The sequence below is a fragment of the Mycteria americana genome, chromosome Z, assembly GCF_035582795.1.
Source record: "Mycteria americana isolate JAX WOST 10 ecotype Jacksonville Zoo and Gardens chromosome Z, USCA_MyAme_1.0, whole genome shotgun sequence".
Classification (NCBI taxonomy): domain Eukaryota; kingdom Metazoa; phylum Chordata; class Aves; order Ciconiiformes; family Ciconiidae; genus Mycteria; species Mycteria americana.
In genome coordinates, this window is record NC_134396.1 from 23,145,241 (window position 1) to 23,164,332 (window position 19,092).

The 19,092-nt window shown below is 37.4% G+C and overlaps 1 protein-coding gene across 3 annotated transcripts in view; it reads right to left on the reverse strand.

Moving 5' to 3' along the window:
* RFX3 (regulatory factor X3) overlaps positions 1-19,092 on the reverse strand; it is a 131,516-nt gene that overhangs the window by 48,386 nt on the left and 64,038 nt on the right. For all 3 annotated transcript variants that reach the window (XM_075488375.1, XM_075488374.1, XM_075488376.1), the window contains exons 2-3: positions 15,113-15,237; positions 6,472-6,569 (exon numbers count right to left, since the gene is read on the reverse strand). In XM_075488375.1, the coding sequence (XP_075344490.1) occupies positions 6,472-6,569; positions 15,113-15,229 (215 nt within the window). In that variant the 5' untranslated portion in view covers positions 15,230-15,237. The remainder of the gene's footprint in view (positions 1-6,471; positions 6,570-15,112; positions 15,238-19,092) is intronic.

Sequence of the window (19,092 nt, forward strand, 5' to 3'; positions counted from 1 at the left end):
ATACCTTTTATACTGTAACTTGAAATACCAGCATCCCTCCACAGTGGCTGTACAAGAATAGCACCTTAATTCAAACAAGAAAACCATTGTGTCAATTTTTTAAATTTTCTGTAATTCTAATTCAAACAAAAAGTAACATAATTATGATCTTACTCATCAAGTAATAACCCTCTTGTGGGTTTTGGTATGGATTACCTACATAGCATAGCAGGCAGGCATGTAAGTATTTTTTCACTGTCACCTCCGTAACGAAAGTTAGCCTTCTGTGGTACTTAGTTAACTAAGGTATAATTTCCTGGGGTATACCTATGATAAACAGTAGATGAAAATAAATATTTCAAGATACACTATTATTTATATGCAGAGTAGCTAATGCTCATGACAATGCTATGGTATTGCAATATGGTAGAAAACCTCCATGCATAAAAGCCAAGAAAGTCTTTCACGCCAGAACAATATCCTCAAACTCCTTTAAGATTTTAGTATAATCCTGCGGTCCTAAAGATGATAGTGAGCTTCACAGAAACCAGAAAGAACAGAATCCTTTGTCTAACACTGAGGGAAGGCCTTATCATAGTCAATGCATTGCTGCAGCCTCTGGAGGTGGTGTATCATAAGCAATGGGAAGAAGGGGAAGTGCCGTACACCCTAACACTGACACAACAGAACATGATACAGCAGCCGAGTGATAATGGAGAGGGCTAAATCACCTGTCTCACGCTGTCTCATACAACCTCCTGCCTCCTGACAAAGACATCTACTCCTGTAACCAGAATATTGATTCAGGGCTTTTTAATACAGATCAAATCCTAATGAAGCAATAATCTTCTTCCACAAAAGCCTCCTGAACTGATCTAAAGACAGAGATGGAAGAACTGATAGGACAGTAAGTCACCATTTCCTTTCACCAACCCCCCTTTATCAAACAAAACTGCTAAAACCAAAGATCAAAACCTACACTATGAAAGGGCAATTAATGCTTCTATAATCAGAGAACAAAAATTCAAAGTAAGCAGTTTCCTCTGTAATAGTGAATAGTTGACCTGCTTTATGCATATACATTTTCTCTATATGGACAACTTAAAATACATCAGCCAGAAAAAGCTTTATAAAATTTAGCTAAAATAGAGTTGCATTATTCCATATAAAGAAATTCTTATTTGTCACATTCAAAAATTAAAGTAAATACGTTACTGACAGGCATTCATCATCAATAAAAAACTGAGATCTTCAACACTCAGTCCAAGATCTTTTCCCACATGGAAACAAAGCAGTAAAAGGACGCACAACGCACAACTGCTGGAAAACCCTGTAAACCAGGGAAAAAAGTAAATTAAAATAGAGGAGAAATCTTATAAATTATATTCTCGGGACTTGTAAGTTAGACAGATAAGGGAACCTTAGTTACAGAGCTCTAAAAATTCTGATGAAGTACTGCAGATCTATAGTCCAAGAAATATGGTATTGCCACTGTTAGGAACATGTCACAGGGTTTGTACTAAATCTGCAAGACCTCAAGACTTGGACTTGTCAGGCTTCCTTTTTCTAGACTTGTCTGTGCTAGCCTAGAGCTTTGTTCTAGCTTAGCTGTAACAGTAATTGTCAATCAGATAAATGTTACTTAATCTGTTTCCATTTCAGCTTAGCTTTCTACAATTGTGTGGTATAAAACCTATTGTTAAAATGCTGATGCATTGCTCTAACTAACAGACAGTTATATCAAATAGCTATTTTGTGTGGAATAAACAATCCATGACCCTAGATTAAAAATGTCGCAAAGAGGATCATTAGCATGGGATAACTATTCAAGAAGTATCCAGCAAATGTAAAACACACCAGATATAGTAAATTCAGATGTAATATGGAAATGGAAACCATCAAAGAATGAATAAGGTGTTGACGGTGCTAGAAAACATATTAAAAACAGCTGCAAGTGCACACAGTGTGAGTAGAGACCCACACACACACTCATCATACTTTTCCAGGCATAACACCTGTGATGGTGATTAACTTGCTGTAATCCTTTCTCAGATGGAAGCCATTGACCTTCCTATGCAGAGGGGTAGTAAAAGGGTAAGCAGAATGCCAGAGAAAAAGGGATGGATACTAAGTAGTACTAGGAAGATAACAACTTTACCTAGATTGATAATAATTCCTTGATTTGACAGTTAAGGTTTCAATTAGAGTAATAGTAAATCCTTGGTTTTGCATGCAAGGTGTGTTTTGCCCACGTAAGCCCCACAAATTGTAGTACAACAAATTGGTGAAGAATGCGGTTTGGATGCAACATCAACAGCAATTCTTGGACAATCCCAGCAATTAAAACCCTCTTTTGCCACACCAGAATTATCAGGTAAATGGCTACATTTGATTAATACATTACAATTTATGTAAGAAGAAAGTTCATGTCTAGTATAGGTGAGTCCTCTATACTAGACATCCATAATATTCTTCATCTATTCTAAACTGCCAGGTAAGTCTGTATATGTCATTGCAACAACCCTGCATTTTTGTTTCAGGATAGAGTGTCATGCTTGACAAGCAAAATTGTTATTAACCAGACACAAATGCCGATAACATAATTCAAATATTCTCATATTACACAATGTATGTGACAAGTAGTAGGTTACAGCCCTTGTATTATCATTATGACTCAAATTATAATAAAACCAAATAACTTTTAAGCATAGCCAAATCATGATGTAAAATGTGTGGGAAGAACTGTGTTATAAGAATACAACAGTTACACTTGACAAAGACTGTGAAACCTGACAAACTTCCCACCTTTAGAATCAAAACAATGTTAACTCTTTCCTCATATATATTTTAACTGCATCCTTTGTTGCTATCATATATGGACTTAAATCATGCTAGCTTGCAAGTGCTTTATTTTGAAATAAAGAATAATTCTTTCATCAGACATGCTGTAACATTTATTCCAGAGATGCCTGTACACTGAATTAATGTCTTCACACTAACTATGGATTGCAGACTTCTTATTCCATTGCTAGACCAGTACCCTCACTTAATGGATTATGGAAGCATCCTATATCTGCTTTTGAGTTAGCATTAAGATTTTGATTTAGCATGGTCATAAAATAAATCAAACATATAATCATAGGAAGACAACCCGAAAGACAAACCGGTAATCACACTAGTCAATTGCATCATTTACAAACCTAATCCTATTTTCTGAAAGTGAAACAGACAATTTCTGGAGTGGGAGTAATGGGAAAAACTGGCTGTAACACACTTCTGTGAATCTGTCAGGATCCACAAGGCTCATCTTTCACAGATTTCAGTATGAAGAATAGAAAAAAGATGAACTGCAATCTGAACACTTGCCCAAATATTTTAGCACAAGAGAGGCTGGCCTCTGTGTTTTCTGTCACAGCAGAGCTTGACATAGTCTATGCCAGCCTTGTTTAGGAATATGGTAAGCTTTTTGTTCACTTCCAAAATTTCTATGCCACTCCCACATTGATACAGCTCTGAACAAGCTAATCCAGTGGCAAAACAAGAAGAGGAGAAACAAATATAATTTTTTTTAAACCATAGAACTTAGGTAACAATAAAACAGCAAATAGGAAAACAATTCTTTAATCTCTGAAGGAAGCTAGCCATCAGCAACCTAGAGACCCGTTCTCCTTCACCTATCAAATAAATGGCATTGTAACATGTAATACATATATTCAATAACTTTAATTTACATAAATGACATTTTTGCATTCTTAATCTGGAGTATAAAAGCATACAGGAAAATGTGTTTCACAATATATAGTCTTCAAAAATTCTGAGTAGAAACACAGACTGGTCCCATTCTCCACGAATTAAACCATAATCTTTAGACAAGTTAATGTTCCTAAAAAGTATTGAACAACAAATTGGCTGTTCACAGTGTTGTTGTTCAAAACAACACAGGTAAATTCTTCTTCTATAGGAGGGAAAGACAATCTGTATTAGGTTCATCTGCGAAGGAGAGCTTTCTTACTGTGTTAAGGAAGTCTTATATATCCCATTGACTGATTTTGCAGAAACTGACAAAGGGATTCAGATATAGGAGCACAATAAAATAATGGAAACCTGAAGGTTCGTACTAAGCAGTCAGTAACACCTGGTGTTGTTTTTTCCAAGGACTGTGAGCAGTCATGCAGTACACATCTCATACGCTGCCAAAAGTGCATGTGCCAACAGCTTACATAAGAACTTACAAGTGATAAACGAAAAGAGAAACTTGAATAATAGCCTATTTAAGAATGACCTCTTTTGGAGGTTAACAGTGGACTATCGTGGTCACAATGAAGTCATGCTGCCGCTGAGTGCTGCTGTATGGGACATGCTAGAACTCCAGTATGAACTGGAGTCAAAGGCAGCCAAGTGGTATGCTACAACTGATATCCCCAATGCATTCTTCTCAATCGCTTTGGCAGCAGAGTGCAGGCCACAGTTTGCTTTCACTTGGAGGGGCGTCCAGTACACCTGGAACTGACTGCCCCAGGGATGGACACACAGCCCTAATATTTGCCATGCTCCCTTTTTTGCTGTACACGTTAAAGGCTCGTTTTGGCTTTTGCAGTTACAAAAATCAATTAATGAACACTCTGGCCAGGAATAAAGGGGCCCTGCCTCTGGCCAGGTGGAGGAAAGGGACAACCAGGTTTACTGCACTGTGTGGGTTCGATGGCCTGGCACATCAGCCCCATGGTAGATAGCTGGTGCCATAGCACTTGAGCCGGTCTGGAGAGGACAAAGTGTGAAAAAATATGCTCTACGCCACAGCCAGGTACCATAGTTCCATGCTGGGTGCCAAAAAAGATTGCTGTGGTTTAACTTCAGTCAGCAACTAAGCACCACACAGCTGCTTGCTCACTCGCCTGCTGGTAGGATGGGGGGAAGAATCAGAAGAGTGAAAGTGAGAAAACTTGTGGGCTGAGATAAAGACAGTTTAGTAATTAAAGCAAAAGCTGTGCATGCAAGCAAAGCAAACCAAGGAATTCATTTACTCCTTCCCATGGGCAGGCAGGTGTTCAGCCATCTCCAGGAAAGCAGGGCTCCATCACATGTAACAGTTATTTGGGAAGACAAACGCCAGATCTCTGAACGTCCCCTCCTTCCTTCTTCTTTCCCCAGCTTTCACTGCTGAGCCTGACACCATATAGTCTCAGATATCCCTTCTGTCAGCTGGAGTCAGCTGTCCCAGCCATGTCCCCTCCCAACTCCTTGTGCACCCCCAGCCTGCTCACTGGTGGGGTGGGGTGAGAAGCAGAGAAGGCCTTGACTCTGTAAGCACTGCTCAGCAGTAACTAAAACATCCCCATGTTATCAACACTGTTCTCAGCACAAATCCAACACATAGCCCTATACTAGCTACTATGAAGAAAATTAACTCTATCCCAGCCAAACCCAGTACAATAGGGAGGTCTAATGCATATTTAGTATACATTGTTTAGGATTTACAAGTGAGAAGAAAGCAGACAAGACAGCATGTGAAAAATGAATTAAGCAAAATATGCTAGTAGAGATGAGCAAAGAACGCTGCCAGTGTTAACATCAGAAGTCTCTGATCCAAATAATATTGCTCTTTTGAATCACTTCTGGATTACCATCAACAAATAAGTACCTGCAGAAAACAAAGAGTCTTTCTAAATCATATTTCTTGCTAAAGCCAGTAACACAGCAAAAATGGCAAAAGGTAGGTAAACGAAAAAAAGAGGTAGAGAAGCTCCTTCCCAAGCAACACAATCCCACTTTGATGTCTGAGCCAACTTCAAAGCTGGTGCAGCTCCAAGTCAGGGATTAGACTAGGTAACCTCCAGAGGTCCCCTCAAACCTAGATTATTCTATGTTTCTAAGCTTGTGTACTGGAGAAAGGAACTTGATGATGGAAAAGCATGCTCAGGGAAGCAGGAAATGCACAATAATGTGCAGAAAAGAGGCTAAAGAAGCAGCAAAAGGAGACAATGTTACCCTCCTTCCTCTGCCTCTCCTCATTCCTCTGGAAAAAAATACTTATTTTATTAAACACAAGAATGAAATTACATTACTACTTTCTTTAAATAACAACTACAGCTGCTGCACCTTTCTATGCATTTGCCACTAGGATTGCAGCCAGGAAGAAAGAAGGCCTTGCCTTCTGTCCAGAGGACAGAAATTACACAGTATGTCCTATCACAGAACTTACTCATAAACTTAAAGGTACTTTTTCAAACACTATGCTGTATATGTAATTTCATGTAAGTCCAACTAAACAATCACAAGAATGCTATTTACACAAAAATTCTGCCTCAATAAAAACAAACAGTGTGAATTCAGCCTTTCATCCAAAAAACTATTTTGACAATAAAAAAAAGCTTTGATTGAATAATTTTTCTTTCCAACTTAAAATACACTAGTTGGTAGAATCTAACTGAAAATATATATTTAACTTCACATTTTAATAAACATTCAAATTCCGGTCATTTGCCAACTTACATAGCTCCATTAGTGTAGACTGTGTCACTTCCCTCCACATACTGAACCTGGGCTGGGTAGACATGCTGTACCTGTTGCACAGTCTGCACTTGCTGTACCTGAAAACAAGAACACCAGAAATTTGGGATATTGTAAAGAAGGACTGATGCTTCAGTGCACCTAATGGCTTCTAAACAATATGGGATATCTCTGTTCTCATAATTACTACAGGTATGTCATAGCAATAGCAAAGACAGTTACTGTTCTTACACAGTATTTGTTCTGTAAGTCTGGTAAATGGAGCCCTAACGTTGAAGATGCATGCTCATGGAGCATACATACCTTCAGTGCCAAAACCAGAACTAATTGGACACCATAATAAGGATGAAATGAAGTGTAACTATTGTTTGCACCAAGCTGAAGAATTACATTTACTAAGCAAGAAAGTATCATTTGGCCACATCTATGCTTTTCTTATTCCATTTCAGTCCTGAATAGTACAAGCCTTAAACTCACAGCTCAAATGTGCTGCAGTAAGTTTAGAAATAAAGGTTCATATTAAGACCATTCAGCTCTTGTTTACCTGGAGTTAAACTACAGTCATAGAAGCTTTTTCCCAGTAATGCTCTGACCCAATGTACAATTACAGCTCAAAGCCCCAGTCTGAGTAACCCCTTTCCCAGAATATCATCAGCTATAACAAACTCTGACAAAACCTGATTTTACATCAATGAGATAAACAAACAACAAAAGGCAGGAAGGCATGGATTATCTTCACATATATTGCTGAAACAGCATGCCTGTTTTGTAAAAGCACACATAGTCACAAATCAATTCCTCTGATTCGTATACTATGTAGGGAAGCTCCAGGTTATGCAAATTTCCTCTCCAGTCTTAATTTTTTGTCTTCTGCCATAATAAAGATTAAGAATTCCATATTTTACTCCTGCCATCATTTAGAGAAGCCATATTTTGGTTCAAGAGCAGTCCAGAATCTAAAAGATGCAAAAGGACTTAGAGACTTCACAGACTGGCACAATTTTACCAAAGGACCTGAATCAAGACAGTGACAATGCACATATTTAGGAAATAGATTTAATATAAACTACTTTTAAGTGACTACGATTTTCCTCAGATATTTTGTTACGAGGCAACTTCAGCCTGATCCAGTTGGTCCTATGGATTGCAAACACCATAATCCCAGATGAGTCTGAGTTTCACACGTTTGATAGATCCTCTCCCAGAGCTCCTAGAGAATACCCTAGTTTAATACCTTCAGCTCTGCTGTATTTTAAAAAGTTCTGTAAATAAGCACATTTTTCCTAGTCTTTTATAGTATTGACTCAGACTGTGAAAGGAAAATCTAGATTTTCACAGAAACCTTCCCTCAGGTTGACATTAAAACCTGAATTCTGAAAAAAACAAAACTCCCAAGGTTTTGAATGCAGCTATACCAGCACTATAGAAAATCAGATGTTTCTGTCCATTAACAGCAATAGGACACAACATGTTGGTTAAATATCTTTTAAAATCCAAAGTTTTCTGATTTCCCACATGAATCATTACATAAATTGACAAATATACCTGAAATACAATTTCTCAACTTCAAAAAATATACTTTAAAGATGTTTTCTAATTATTAAGGTAAGGTATAGCTGTGTACATTTTCTCTCCTAATAATATTTAGTTATTTAACAGAAAAAAACAGTTCTCAAAGTCAACACAAAAAACTGATCCAAATGATGCATGTTACTAGGCTTTAGAACCATTTTTTAAATTAAAAAACATAAATAGCTGTATTGTGCAAATATCTTTTCAAAGAATTAAACTACTTCTATTTCCATCACCTTTGACTTAATAACTTAATTCAAATCATAATTTCATGGAATGGGCTTGATCCAAACCCACTATAAGAAAGTTATGCACGGAAGATTGCTATGGATTAGTACCTCTCAATATTCAAATTTGCCAATCTGTGACAAAACCACCTACTCATGCAATAATTGGCTAAAATGTGTATGTGCTTTACTATGAAACATATATGCAACATATTATGATAGTTTTTAAGTTTGACTCTAAACGTATTTCTTCCTCTTGGGTGACACGAGTTCTACGACCTTCAATCAATGGGAGAGTAGGAGTCATTGTTGTCAGTCTATTACAGAGCACCAAACCGATCTACTTAACATATACAGTGAGAAAACACCTTGAAAGGAGGCTTTGTTCTTAAAACCAGTAATTTGTCACCTGCCATGTAATGGATATGCTTCATTTTCTGTCCCAGTAGTACACCTGGGGAAACACTGCGGAAATGATGCTGTTGTCAGTATGAATTCCACGTTCTTGTCCAACCTCTCCCAAAATGCCCTTCGTTCTCTATTCACACACACTGGATATGGCTTACTTCCTATCAAAAAACCCCACACTATTTTTTTATTAGTAAAGGAAATGTGATTTTCTCCCTGCAACCTGCATACTGAGAAAATGGAACTCTACAGTATGTACAAACACAACATTAAAAACTTCCTATCAGTAAATGCAGGTCACATCCCATTCTATACAAGGTATTATATTCTCCCTTTATTCTTGGATACAAGCTGCTACCATTTCGAAAACAACAGATTCAGCACAGTGCAAGACCTTTACCACAGCACTGAGAGGATACTGCAGGGACAAAGTAGTATAGAGTTTGTGTCTATTCGACAGGAATAGATCAGTGTATCAGTGTCAAAGCTCAGTGTCTATTCGACAGGAAACTGAAAAATTCCAAAATGTGTTTATTTTCTGATTTGGAACAACAATGACAAAAATTAACTTACTATAAAACAAAATATCAAAAAATGTTAAAATTTAATTTTCATTGATTAATTTCAAGTTTTCACCAATTTTTATATGAATTCTTTATTAGCCTAATATGCAGTACTACTAGAAATGTTATGACTGTTAATGCAAATAAAGTAACTTATTTTTTAAGTTACTTTAGTTACTTAAGTTACTTAAGTTACTTTTAAGTTACTTAAATCAACATTTACGAATGGATTCACTACAGTGCTATTAAAACATCTTATCTACTTTTGTAGATCAAAATGTTTTTCCTTTAAATTTTAACCATGAAGCTCAATACAAAAAGGCCAATGAATTAGGTTAATTTTTTTCCAATACAGTAATTAAAAAAACCTGGTTTATAAAAAAAAAGTTATTTTGCTTCAGCTTCTCTGAAACTCAGTACTGCTACGGTTAAATTGATTATGGTGCCCAAGGAAGCTTTAGTCACTACATTGTATTGCAATGTACATAACAACCTTAAGGTAGGGAAAGTTAGAGGTAAACATTTTTTTCTGTCAAGCACTGACAAATAAAACAAGTAAGTGGCCTTTAGGATGGCCTTGTATATGAAAATTCTACCATGCTGAAAATTTATTATATGATATCTCCAATACTAATTTTACTTCCTGTTTTACTTCATTTTGGGAAAAATGTTTTCATGAGAATTAGATCTAGTGCCTCTGGATTTTCTTTTTAATCTTCAACGACAGGAAGAAATGAAATGCATATGAGCACAAAATTATTTGAGAAGTTGGTGATGAGGAAACAAAACACCACCAAAAAAAAAAAAAATCAACATTTTTTGTGGAAATTGTAAAATTTTTTTTTCTCTTCTATTTTATTTATAATTTTCCTTGCACCTTTTATTAAGATGTTCAAGGAATTGTATCAGCTATGTTCTTTAGTTTTTGGGGCAGAGCAGAAATTGGAGATCACAGAGAGAATATTCAACAGAGATCTAAACCTAAATGGCCTTCTTGTATTAGAAAATATTCCAAGAATTAAATGATTCAACTGAAAATAGAAAACACAATGAAATATTTATTAAAAAGTGACAGTATGCAAGTTCAAAAATTGTATGTTCTGGGGTGGACTGGTGAGCTAGTCATGTTAATTGTTGTTATTGTCTGGCTGGAAAACAGAAAATTAACTGACTTGTACAGGAAATAATGAGTTAGAGTCAGACAGAAGATCTTTCATTCCTCTTGCTTCAGTGATTCTAGCCTGAACTAAATAACTGGAATAGGATTAGAAGTAATCAGCTGAAATGTTCCAGGAGAACAAGGGGCGAATGAAAACTTATTTCAATATACATGTGTAACTATAATTACTAACTGAAGGGGGGGAAAAAAAAAAAAAAGGAAAATAAATTATATTCTTAATTATACTACCTCAGAGGAACAAATGAGGGACTAAGTTATATTGTATCTATGAGAGTTTGTCAACAAAAAAAATAAAATGCATAAAAGCATACTGAAATGCAGAAATTACATTGAGGCATAAAAACAAAATTTAAGAGAGAATTCTGATTTCCAATAAAAAGTGCTTATGTTCAAAGTACTACTAAGCAAAGAGTAGAACAATAGCGCAAATATATAAAGATTTTTCAACTCCACTTATAAAAGAACATATAATTATCCACACTGCCTATGCAAACAACTTGGATGTGCATCGTTTTCTGTTCTCAGAGATAAAAATAATTTTTGTACCTTCATTAGTCTGGATTACTTTTGGCAAGCAACATATAAATAGCACATGCTGTGATATTCTAAGCACATTCATATTTATATAACGGCTAATGTCAGTTCATCATTAAGTTTTTCATATGCTAAACATGATTTTGCATTAAGAGCAATTTTGATTAGAAGTCTGCATCTCCAGTTGATCCAATGATACAATGCTTTATGAACGCGATGGCCATCATGTATGGTGAATATGAAGAAATTATTTGCTCAATTTCTAATATATGGATATACTTTTATAAAATAGGTTATATAACTACTTTTAGTTTTATTTCTCCCATCCTTCCACATGGCATGGCATAAGCTATAAAGTGAGGTTAATTTGGAATCCTTAGAAGCTTACTGCACTGTGCTAAAGAGTGCCTGTTGAAAAAGCAATGATACATTAGTGAAAAAACCCATATGTGAGGAAAAAAAAGACTAAGAAAATTCCTCAGGCTATTAAAACAGAATTTAATTACACTCCCACCTTTTTGGTCTTACTCTTGTTGCTTTTAGCTTGCATGTGGACATGTTTGTCCCCTTACCAGTCCCCTCTATCCTATCTCAACAGCGACAGCTGCTGTGCTGCATGAAACCAGCTGCCACCAGTGCACTTTTACCAGAGGCGAAGCCCAGGTTTTCATTAATGGTACCTTCTTATTATTATTTTTGGAGCATCACAGCAGACTTACGAGCTCCACGTTTATACTAACTATATGCAAAGAAGGGATTTGTTTTAGCTGAAAATATCAAGTTACTGGTTTGCTGTTTGCTCAAAAGACAGGATGCTTCAGTACAAACACAGCTGTAGGAAAAAGGCTCTTAGTCTACCCTTCCACTTACTCAGCTTGCTCTTCTTCAGGGCAAAAATGTTTCATTTTGAAAAAGATATCATACATTTTGTGAGCATAAATAAAACACTGATGCCATGAAAACAATCCCAAATTAATGCATGCATGAGGTGTCATTTAAGTATGGTGTATATACAGGAATGGAAACATGGGAAACAAAGACCTCACTAGAAAAAAGGAAATACTATACACCGCTTTAATATTACTTAAAAACAAATTCATCAAAAATGGCATTATTCGCTAAAAAGTACTAATAGATTACTGTAAACATGATAATACAGAAGTTTCAGCTTACACCAAATTGTTGCATACACACAGACACTTATGTTACAGTGTCTTTGAATTTAACAAAATTCAAGAGGTGCCCTATTGTTTTAGTAAATTATATTCACAAAAGAATATAAACAAAATGTGAATATTCACACATATTTTAGATACAGCTGACATTATTAAGTATGTCTCTTATAAACCATAGGAAAAAACAAAAGCGTATCTTATATGCTATGCACCTAAAACCTTCCCTCCAACTTTCAGCATTGGTAACTTTGAATGTGCAGAAATAATAAGCCCTCCCTCTGCCATCAAAACAATGACTTTATGAAATTAGCACTCTTTCTCCTGATTTTAGGCAAATGGACTCATTCCTATCAAACGTACATAAAGCCGATATTAACTTCAGGCAAATACTACCTATACACAGATAATTCCTCAGGGCAGATCATACCTACAATTTCCTCAACACAGTGACTGTTTCAGTGTTTGATTTTTTTTTTTTTTTTTTTTTTTAACCCTACAATTGAAATTACCTATCCCACCTACATCCTTCATCACATCTCCTGCTGGGGTACCACATTCACATCTTCACTCTTCCTTTTCTCCTCACCACACATCCACTTCTGTAATCTATCCTCTCTCTACACAAATCTCCCACACATACCATGTTTTAATCACTGCAGTACTGTCTGCATTGCATTTCCCAACATTCTTGTGCATCTTCAATCCCTGCAAAATTTTGAAGAAACTCTTCTTCCTTGCTGGGTTGATCCCTTAGCTCTCCTTTCTGAAACATTATGCTGATTCCTACAGTCAGAGTCACCTGGAAAAATATAATCTAATATTCCCACAGGGAAAAATAATCCAGAATAATGATGGAGTATTCAATGAAAGGGAATACTCAGAAGCAGCAGTACTAAAGGAGATGCATGTAAGGTTAATCAGGGACAGTTTTACATACTCAGTGCAACAAAAAAAATTCAGTTTCCTGTTCTCATTAAGGTATAATCAAGCAAGAAAAAAACCAATCTACTCCTGGGCTTCTGTGTTTTGACATGAGTATCACATTAATAAAGGACAACTGGAATAACTTCACAAAAGATACAGACAGTCAGTGACGAAGATTAATGCATTATTTATGTAGGAAATGAAGGAGCCAGTTCTATCCTATAAGTTTTCAGAAAGGTAGAAACTTTGCAGAAGCAAAGTTTATAAATACCAAAGCCCTGCTCATTCTTCATTTGCTTGTGAGAAAAATAGAATAGAAATGCATACAAGATCCTATCCTTACAGTTCAATCAATCCAATGATTGGAACTACAACACTATAAAGTATCCTATATGCCACTAACTGGTTACCAGTCTTCAACCCCTCACACTGATCAGTATTTCACATGGATAAAATTCAGTATGTAATATTAGACTATCGTACGTATATCCTATTTGCTTAAAACAAGCAACTGTGTAGCACTACCAAATTGCCACCTTTTATCTGAAAAGCTGAAATACAGGAATAACAAAGAACAAATCAGATGAACTACATCTATTAAACATCTGTCATCATGAAAGAACATAAAAATCAGACAAATTATCCAGATTGTATTTCATAAAGAAAAAAAGTCTTGTACTTCACAAACCTTAAAAAATAGTTAACCACATAAAATCTCCTACAAAGGTTAGCTAAGTTCAAGCATCATGGAAGCTTCAATTAAAACCTAACATAGTATTCAAAAACCTCTATCTTAATCAACATTCATGTAAAGAGAGAGAGAGCTATTTAACAGTCTGAACTCAGGAGAAAATATCTCAAACAATTTTTTATTCAGTAGTGGTGAATTCTGAGCAAATACACAAAGACAAGCATTTAAATAAAATTTTATAAGTCCAAATCCAATGCTTTTCTGAATCAGTTTTTTTAAAAACAAGCTTTCATCCTAAAAGATACATGAATATATAAGCAGAAACTATAGTAATGGAACTATGAGACATTATAAATTGAGTCTATACATCAGGAAAAAAATGTTAGTGAAATGTATGAGACTGTGGAACACATACATAAAAATGCACCACCTGGAATTTTAGAACTAAACTTAAATGCTGAAGAATTTAATTTAGGGAAAAATGCTCCACTGGCACAGAAACAAATTACACTATTTAATAAACTATGTCCAGTTCTCATACTATTGATTCTGAAACTGTGAAGTCAGTTTTTGATGAAAAACTACATCAGATGTCACCCAGAGTACCCATCACATGGACAGCTAATTTCTGTGCATTCCAGAAAAGTCTTGGACAGCTGTCATGGCTTCCACATTCAGTCCCTGTTTTCTACCTCCATACTTTTCCTTTTTTCCTCCCCATTTTCTTCAGCCACCACTCCTTCCAAAGCTTGTGGGTGTTGCATAGGTGAGTGACCGCCTCATGTAACAGAGGTGTGCACTGTGCTGGCTGCTACAAAAGTCTTCTTACTTCCCTGGCAAATGCACATCACGAATTACCTATTGTCATACCACAAATACTTTCATGACATTGTGCAAAGATCTGCAGGGAGTCAAGCCTGGAGATGCAAACGACAATGCTTTTCATTTTCACATCTTTAGTGCACTTACTTGGAAATCCAAATGAAAGGAGAAATGATATAGCCAATAATATCAGAAACTTATTCATTATTTAAAGGAAAAAATGTAAATATTCAGTAACATAAATTAAAGTAAATTTCTATGAGCTATTACATGAATTCCATAACAAACTACAGTTAGAATCATATATGTGTACTACTGGTGCTTGTCAGATGCTCCAGTTAAGAAACAGATCCTGAAAACAGCTTGCCTTTCTCTGGCTATTTTAATTTGAGCAAAATAAAATTGATAGAAGCAGAGCAAAGCAGTTCATTTAGCAGCCTTGTACAAAATCAAGTTCTTCACTAAATTGTGAAGAACTATCCTTCCTGTATTTTTTTTTAATCTTCCCAAAACTAACAGCCACCTACCTGTTGCTGAACTGGTACTTGCTGTACTACCTGTGTGGGCACTGCTGCCTGGCCAGCCACAGATGTCTGTAAAGTCACAGTCGAACCTGTATCCGATCCAGTCTCTGATGTCTGCATTGTGATCTCTGAATAAAATTAAGATGTAAAATTAAAAGGTTAGTGCATTAATTTTTTTTATTTTGTCACTTATATTAGCACACTAATTTGTCGCTTATTTCTATTGGATCTTAAAATTAGCTAATACCAATTTTGGTATGAGCCAAAAGGTTTTTCCCCCTACTAGCATATGAGTTAGTACAAATGGGTTTTTATCCTGCTTTTATCTTGCTTATCTTCAAAGTATCTTTCATTTGCACGTGCAGAAACATATATCACTTCTGAGTCTTGTCACATTAGGAATAACTCAGAAAAATCAGCAGCAAATCTTCTCTCAGCTTGTAAATAACTGGTCATCACTCAAAACTGTTTTTTCTCTGGCTTACTGAATTACACTAAAAACTCTATACATTCAAATTCGAAGTCAAACTTCTAGCAGGCCACAGAATGAAGGGCTGTAATCTGGAAAGCAAAGGCCGAAAAGTGTTTAATAAATCACAGTGAAAAAGCAACTCAAATAACCTTCTTCAGCAGAAAACATTAAAACAACCACTGTAGTTAAAATCTGAGAAGAAGAAACTTTTCAACACTAAAACCATAGAGAAATACATATGCGGTAGAAAAGTGCCTAAGATCATGGCCCTGACATTTAAAGGGAACAAGGGAAATTTGGACAGAATACAGAAATGGTTCGAGAATTAAGGAAAATGCTTTACAAAGAAAACTTATCAGAAAAACAACCTAGGATGACTTATGCCTGCATAGGAAACAGGCTGGGAACTACAGGATTCCCTCAATTTTGCACAGCAGAAATGACTGGGTGACAAACCAAAATTAATTCAAAATCAGGACTTAGACTTTTTTTTTATTATTTCTTTTAAGCAGTGGATGATTAATCAGTGAAAATAACAACCAGATGACGAGGCAGGTTCTTCTTCAGCTGGTACCTTCAAAACAGAAGACTGTATGCTTCTGTGAAGAATTACAGTAAACAAATACAAATTACTAGTCTGTAAACCCAATGTTCTGTGATCTAAAAATTTTACTACCCTTAATCTCTATTAATCTATATCAGCTACAAAATGCTTTAGCAACCTGAGGACCAATGTCACTAAAAATGAGTAGCATTATCATGCATAATAAAAGAGGTTTACATGAAAAAAAACTACAAATACTTAGAATGCCCTATCCAGGTGATTTTTAGTTTAACTGAACAGAACCAGACGGCTGACAGGGAAGAAACTAGACTTTAATCCCACCCCACTCCCAACAAATAACAAACTCCCCCCAAAAAACCTTACAATAGTTTTTGAGACAAAACCATAATAAAAAATGTGTCTATTCAGGGGCATACCAATATATAGTAGGAGAAATTCATTACTGCAGCAAAAAATCCTCAGAGCCTCTCAGAAAATTCAATGTTCTCCTTGCTTGACAACTGTGAACCAGCTGCAACAACAGACCTTCCTTTCAAGGCTGGGTTCCACAGCAGTTTAAGCTGATTTAAAGCTGGGTTTCTCCAGTCCCTCCCTCCAACTACCTCTGACTCACTTTGCATTCAAACGTAGTCAATGCAAAGCAGGAAACGTATATAAATTTGGGATGGGGGCAGGGGATAGGGGAAGGACCTTGCCAACTGGGACCATCATTGGTTTAAACTCCATAGAACCATGCCTATGGTACCCGACCGATTTAACTGTTTTCTCTGAAATATTCAGAAAGACTGATAAATTGTTGATCAAACCTATTTGAGATTAATCAACAGACTCTTCAGAATTACCATGTTGACTGAACCCTCTACTCCTTTCCAGCATGCCTGACAAAAATCAGGATGCAAAATGAAAAGAAAAAAGGAATAGAACTTCAGATGACTACTGAAATGTTAAAAATCCTAACAATGAAAATGGATGTCCACAGGATAAATATAGACGAGTTGGAAGCCACTGTACTGCTAGAATGCTACAACCTTGTTGCCATTACTTGGTGGGACAAATCCCATGACTGGAGTGCAGCTATGGACGGCTACAGGCTGTTCAGAAGGGACAGGCGAGGAAGGAGGGGCAGAGGGGTTGCCCTTTACATCAAGAAATGGATAGATTGTGAAGAGCTGACTCTGAAGAATAGCCATGAGCAGGCTGAAGGCTTATGGGTAAGAATTAGAGACTGAGGCAACACAGGGAACCTTGTGGTTGATGTTTACTACAAGCTGCCCGATCAATGGGAGCCTATTGACAAAGCCGCCTTCCCCCAGCTACAGAAGGCATCACGCTTGCAGGCTCTCATCCTGCTGGGAACTTCAGCCACCCCAACATCTGCTGGAAAAGTAGCATGGTGAGCTGTAGGCAATCCAGGAGACCCCTGGAATGCATTGAGGATAATTTCTTAATCCAGGTAAAAGACAGCCCTACCAGAGAGGATACGTTACTGGACCTGTTGGTCACAAACAGAAGTGAGCTAATCAGTGACATCAAGATTGGAGGCAGTCTGGGCTGCAGTGATCATGGACTGGTGGAGTTCACAGTCCTGAGGGATATGGGTCAGGCAAAGAGTAAAGTCAGGACCCTGAATTTTAGGAAAGTAAAATTCCAGCTGTTCAAGGAGTTATTCAATAGGACCCCCTGGGAAACTGCCCTCAGGGACAAGGGAGCAGAACAGAGCTGGCCAATCTTTAAGGATGCTTTCTGTAGAGTGCAAGATCCTCAGTCCCCAGGTGTAAGAAATCGGGAAAGGAAGGCAAGAGCCTGGCATGGCTGAGTCAAGACCTGCTGGTCAAACTAAAGGGCAAGAAGGAAATGCAGAGGCAGTGGAAGCAGGGACAGGTATCCTAGGAAGAGTACAGGGATGCTGCCTGGTCGTGTAGGGATGGGGTCAGGAAGGGCAAGGCGCAGCTGGAGCTGAACTTGGCAAGGGACGCAAGGAATAACAAGAAGGGCTTCTATAGGTATGTCAGCCAGAAGAGGAAGGTCAAAGAAAGTGTACCCCCCCAGTGAACACGACTGGCAAACTCGTGGCAAGGAGAAGGCTGAGGTACTCAACTCTTTTGCCTCAGTCTTCACTGGCAACCTCTCTTCCCACACCTCTCAAAGTGGATGGACCGCAAGATGGGGACTGGGGGAGCAAAGTCCCTCCCACTGTAAGAGAAGATCAGGTTCGTGACCACCTGAGGAACCTGAACATACATAAGTCTATAGGACCTGATGAGATGCATCCCTGAGTACTGGGGAATTGGCTGTTGTAGTTGCCAAGCCACTCTCCATGATATTTGAAAAGTCGTGGCAGTCAGGTGAAGTCCCCAGTGTCTGGAAAAAGGGAAACATTGCACCCGTTTTTAAAAAGGGTAGAAAGGAGGACCCTGGGAAATACCGACCTGTCAGCCTCACCTTTGTGCCTGGCAAGATCATGGAACAGATCCTCCTAGAAGCTATGTTAAGGCACATGGAGGACAGGGACGTGATTCGAGACAGCCAGCATGGCTTCACCAAGGGCAAGTCCTGCCTGATCAACCTATTGGCTTTCTACGATGGGGTGACTACATCAGTGGACAAGGGAAGAGCTACGGATGTCATCTATCTGGACTTCTGTAGGGCCTTTGACATGTTCCCCCACAACATCCTTCTCTCTAAATTGGAGAGATATGGATTTGATGGGTGGACCATTCGGTGGATAAGGAATTGGTTGGATGGTCACATCCAGAGAGTAGTGATCAATGGCTCAATGTCCAGATGGAGATTAGTGACAAGTGGTATCCCTCAGGGGTGTGTATTGGGACCAGTGCTGTTTATATCTTCATCAATGACAGGGACAGTGGGATTGAGTGCACCCTCAGCAAGTTTGCAGAAGACACCAAGCTGAGTGGTGCAGTTGACACACCTGAGGGACAGGAT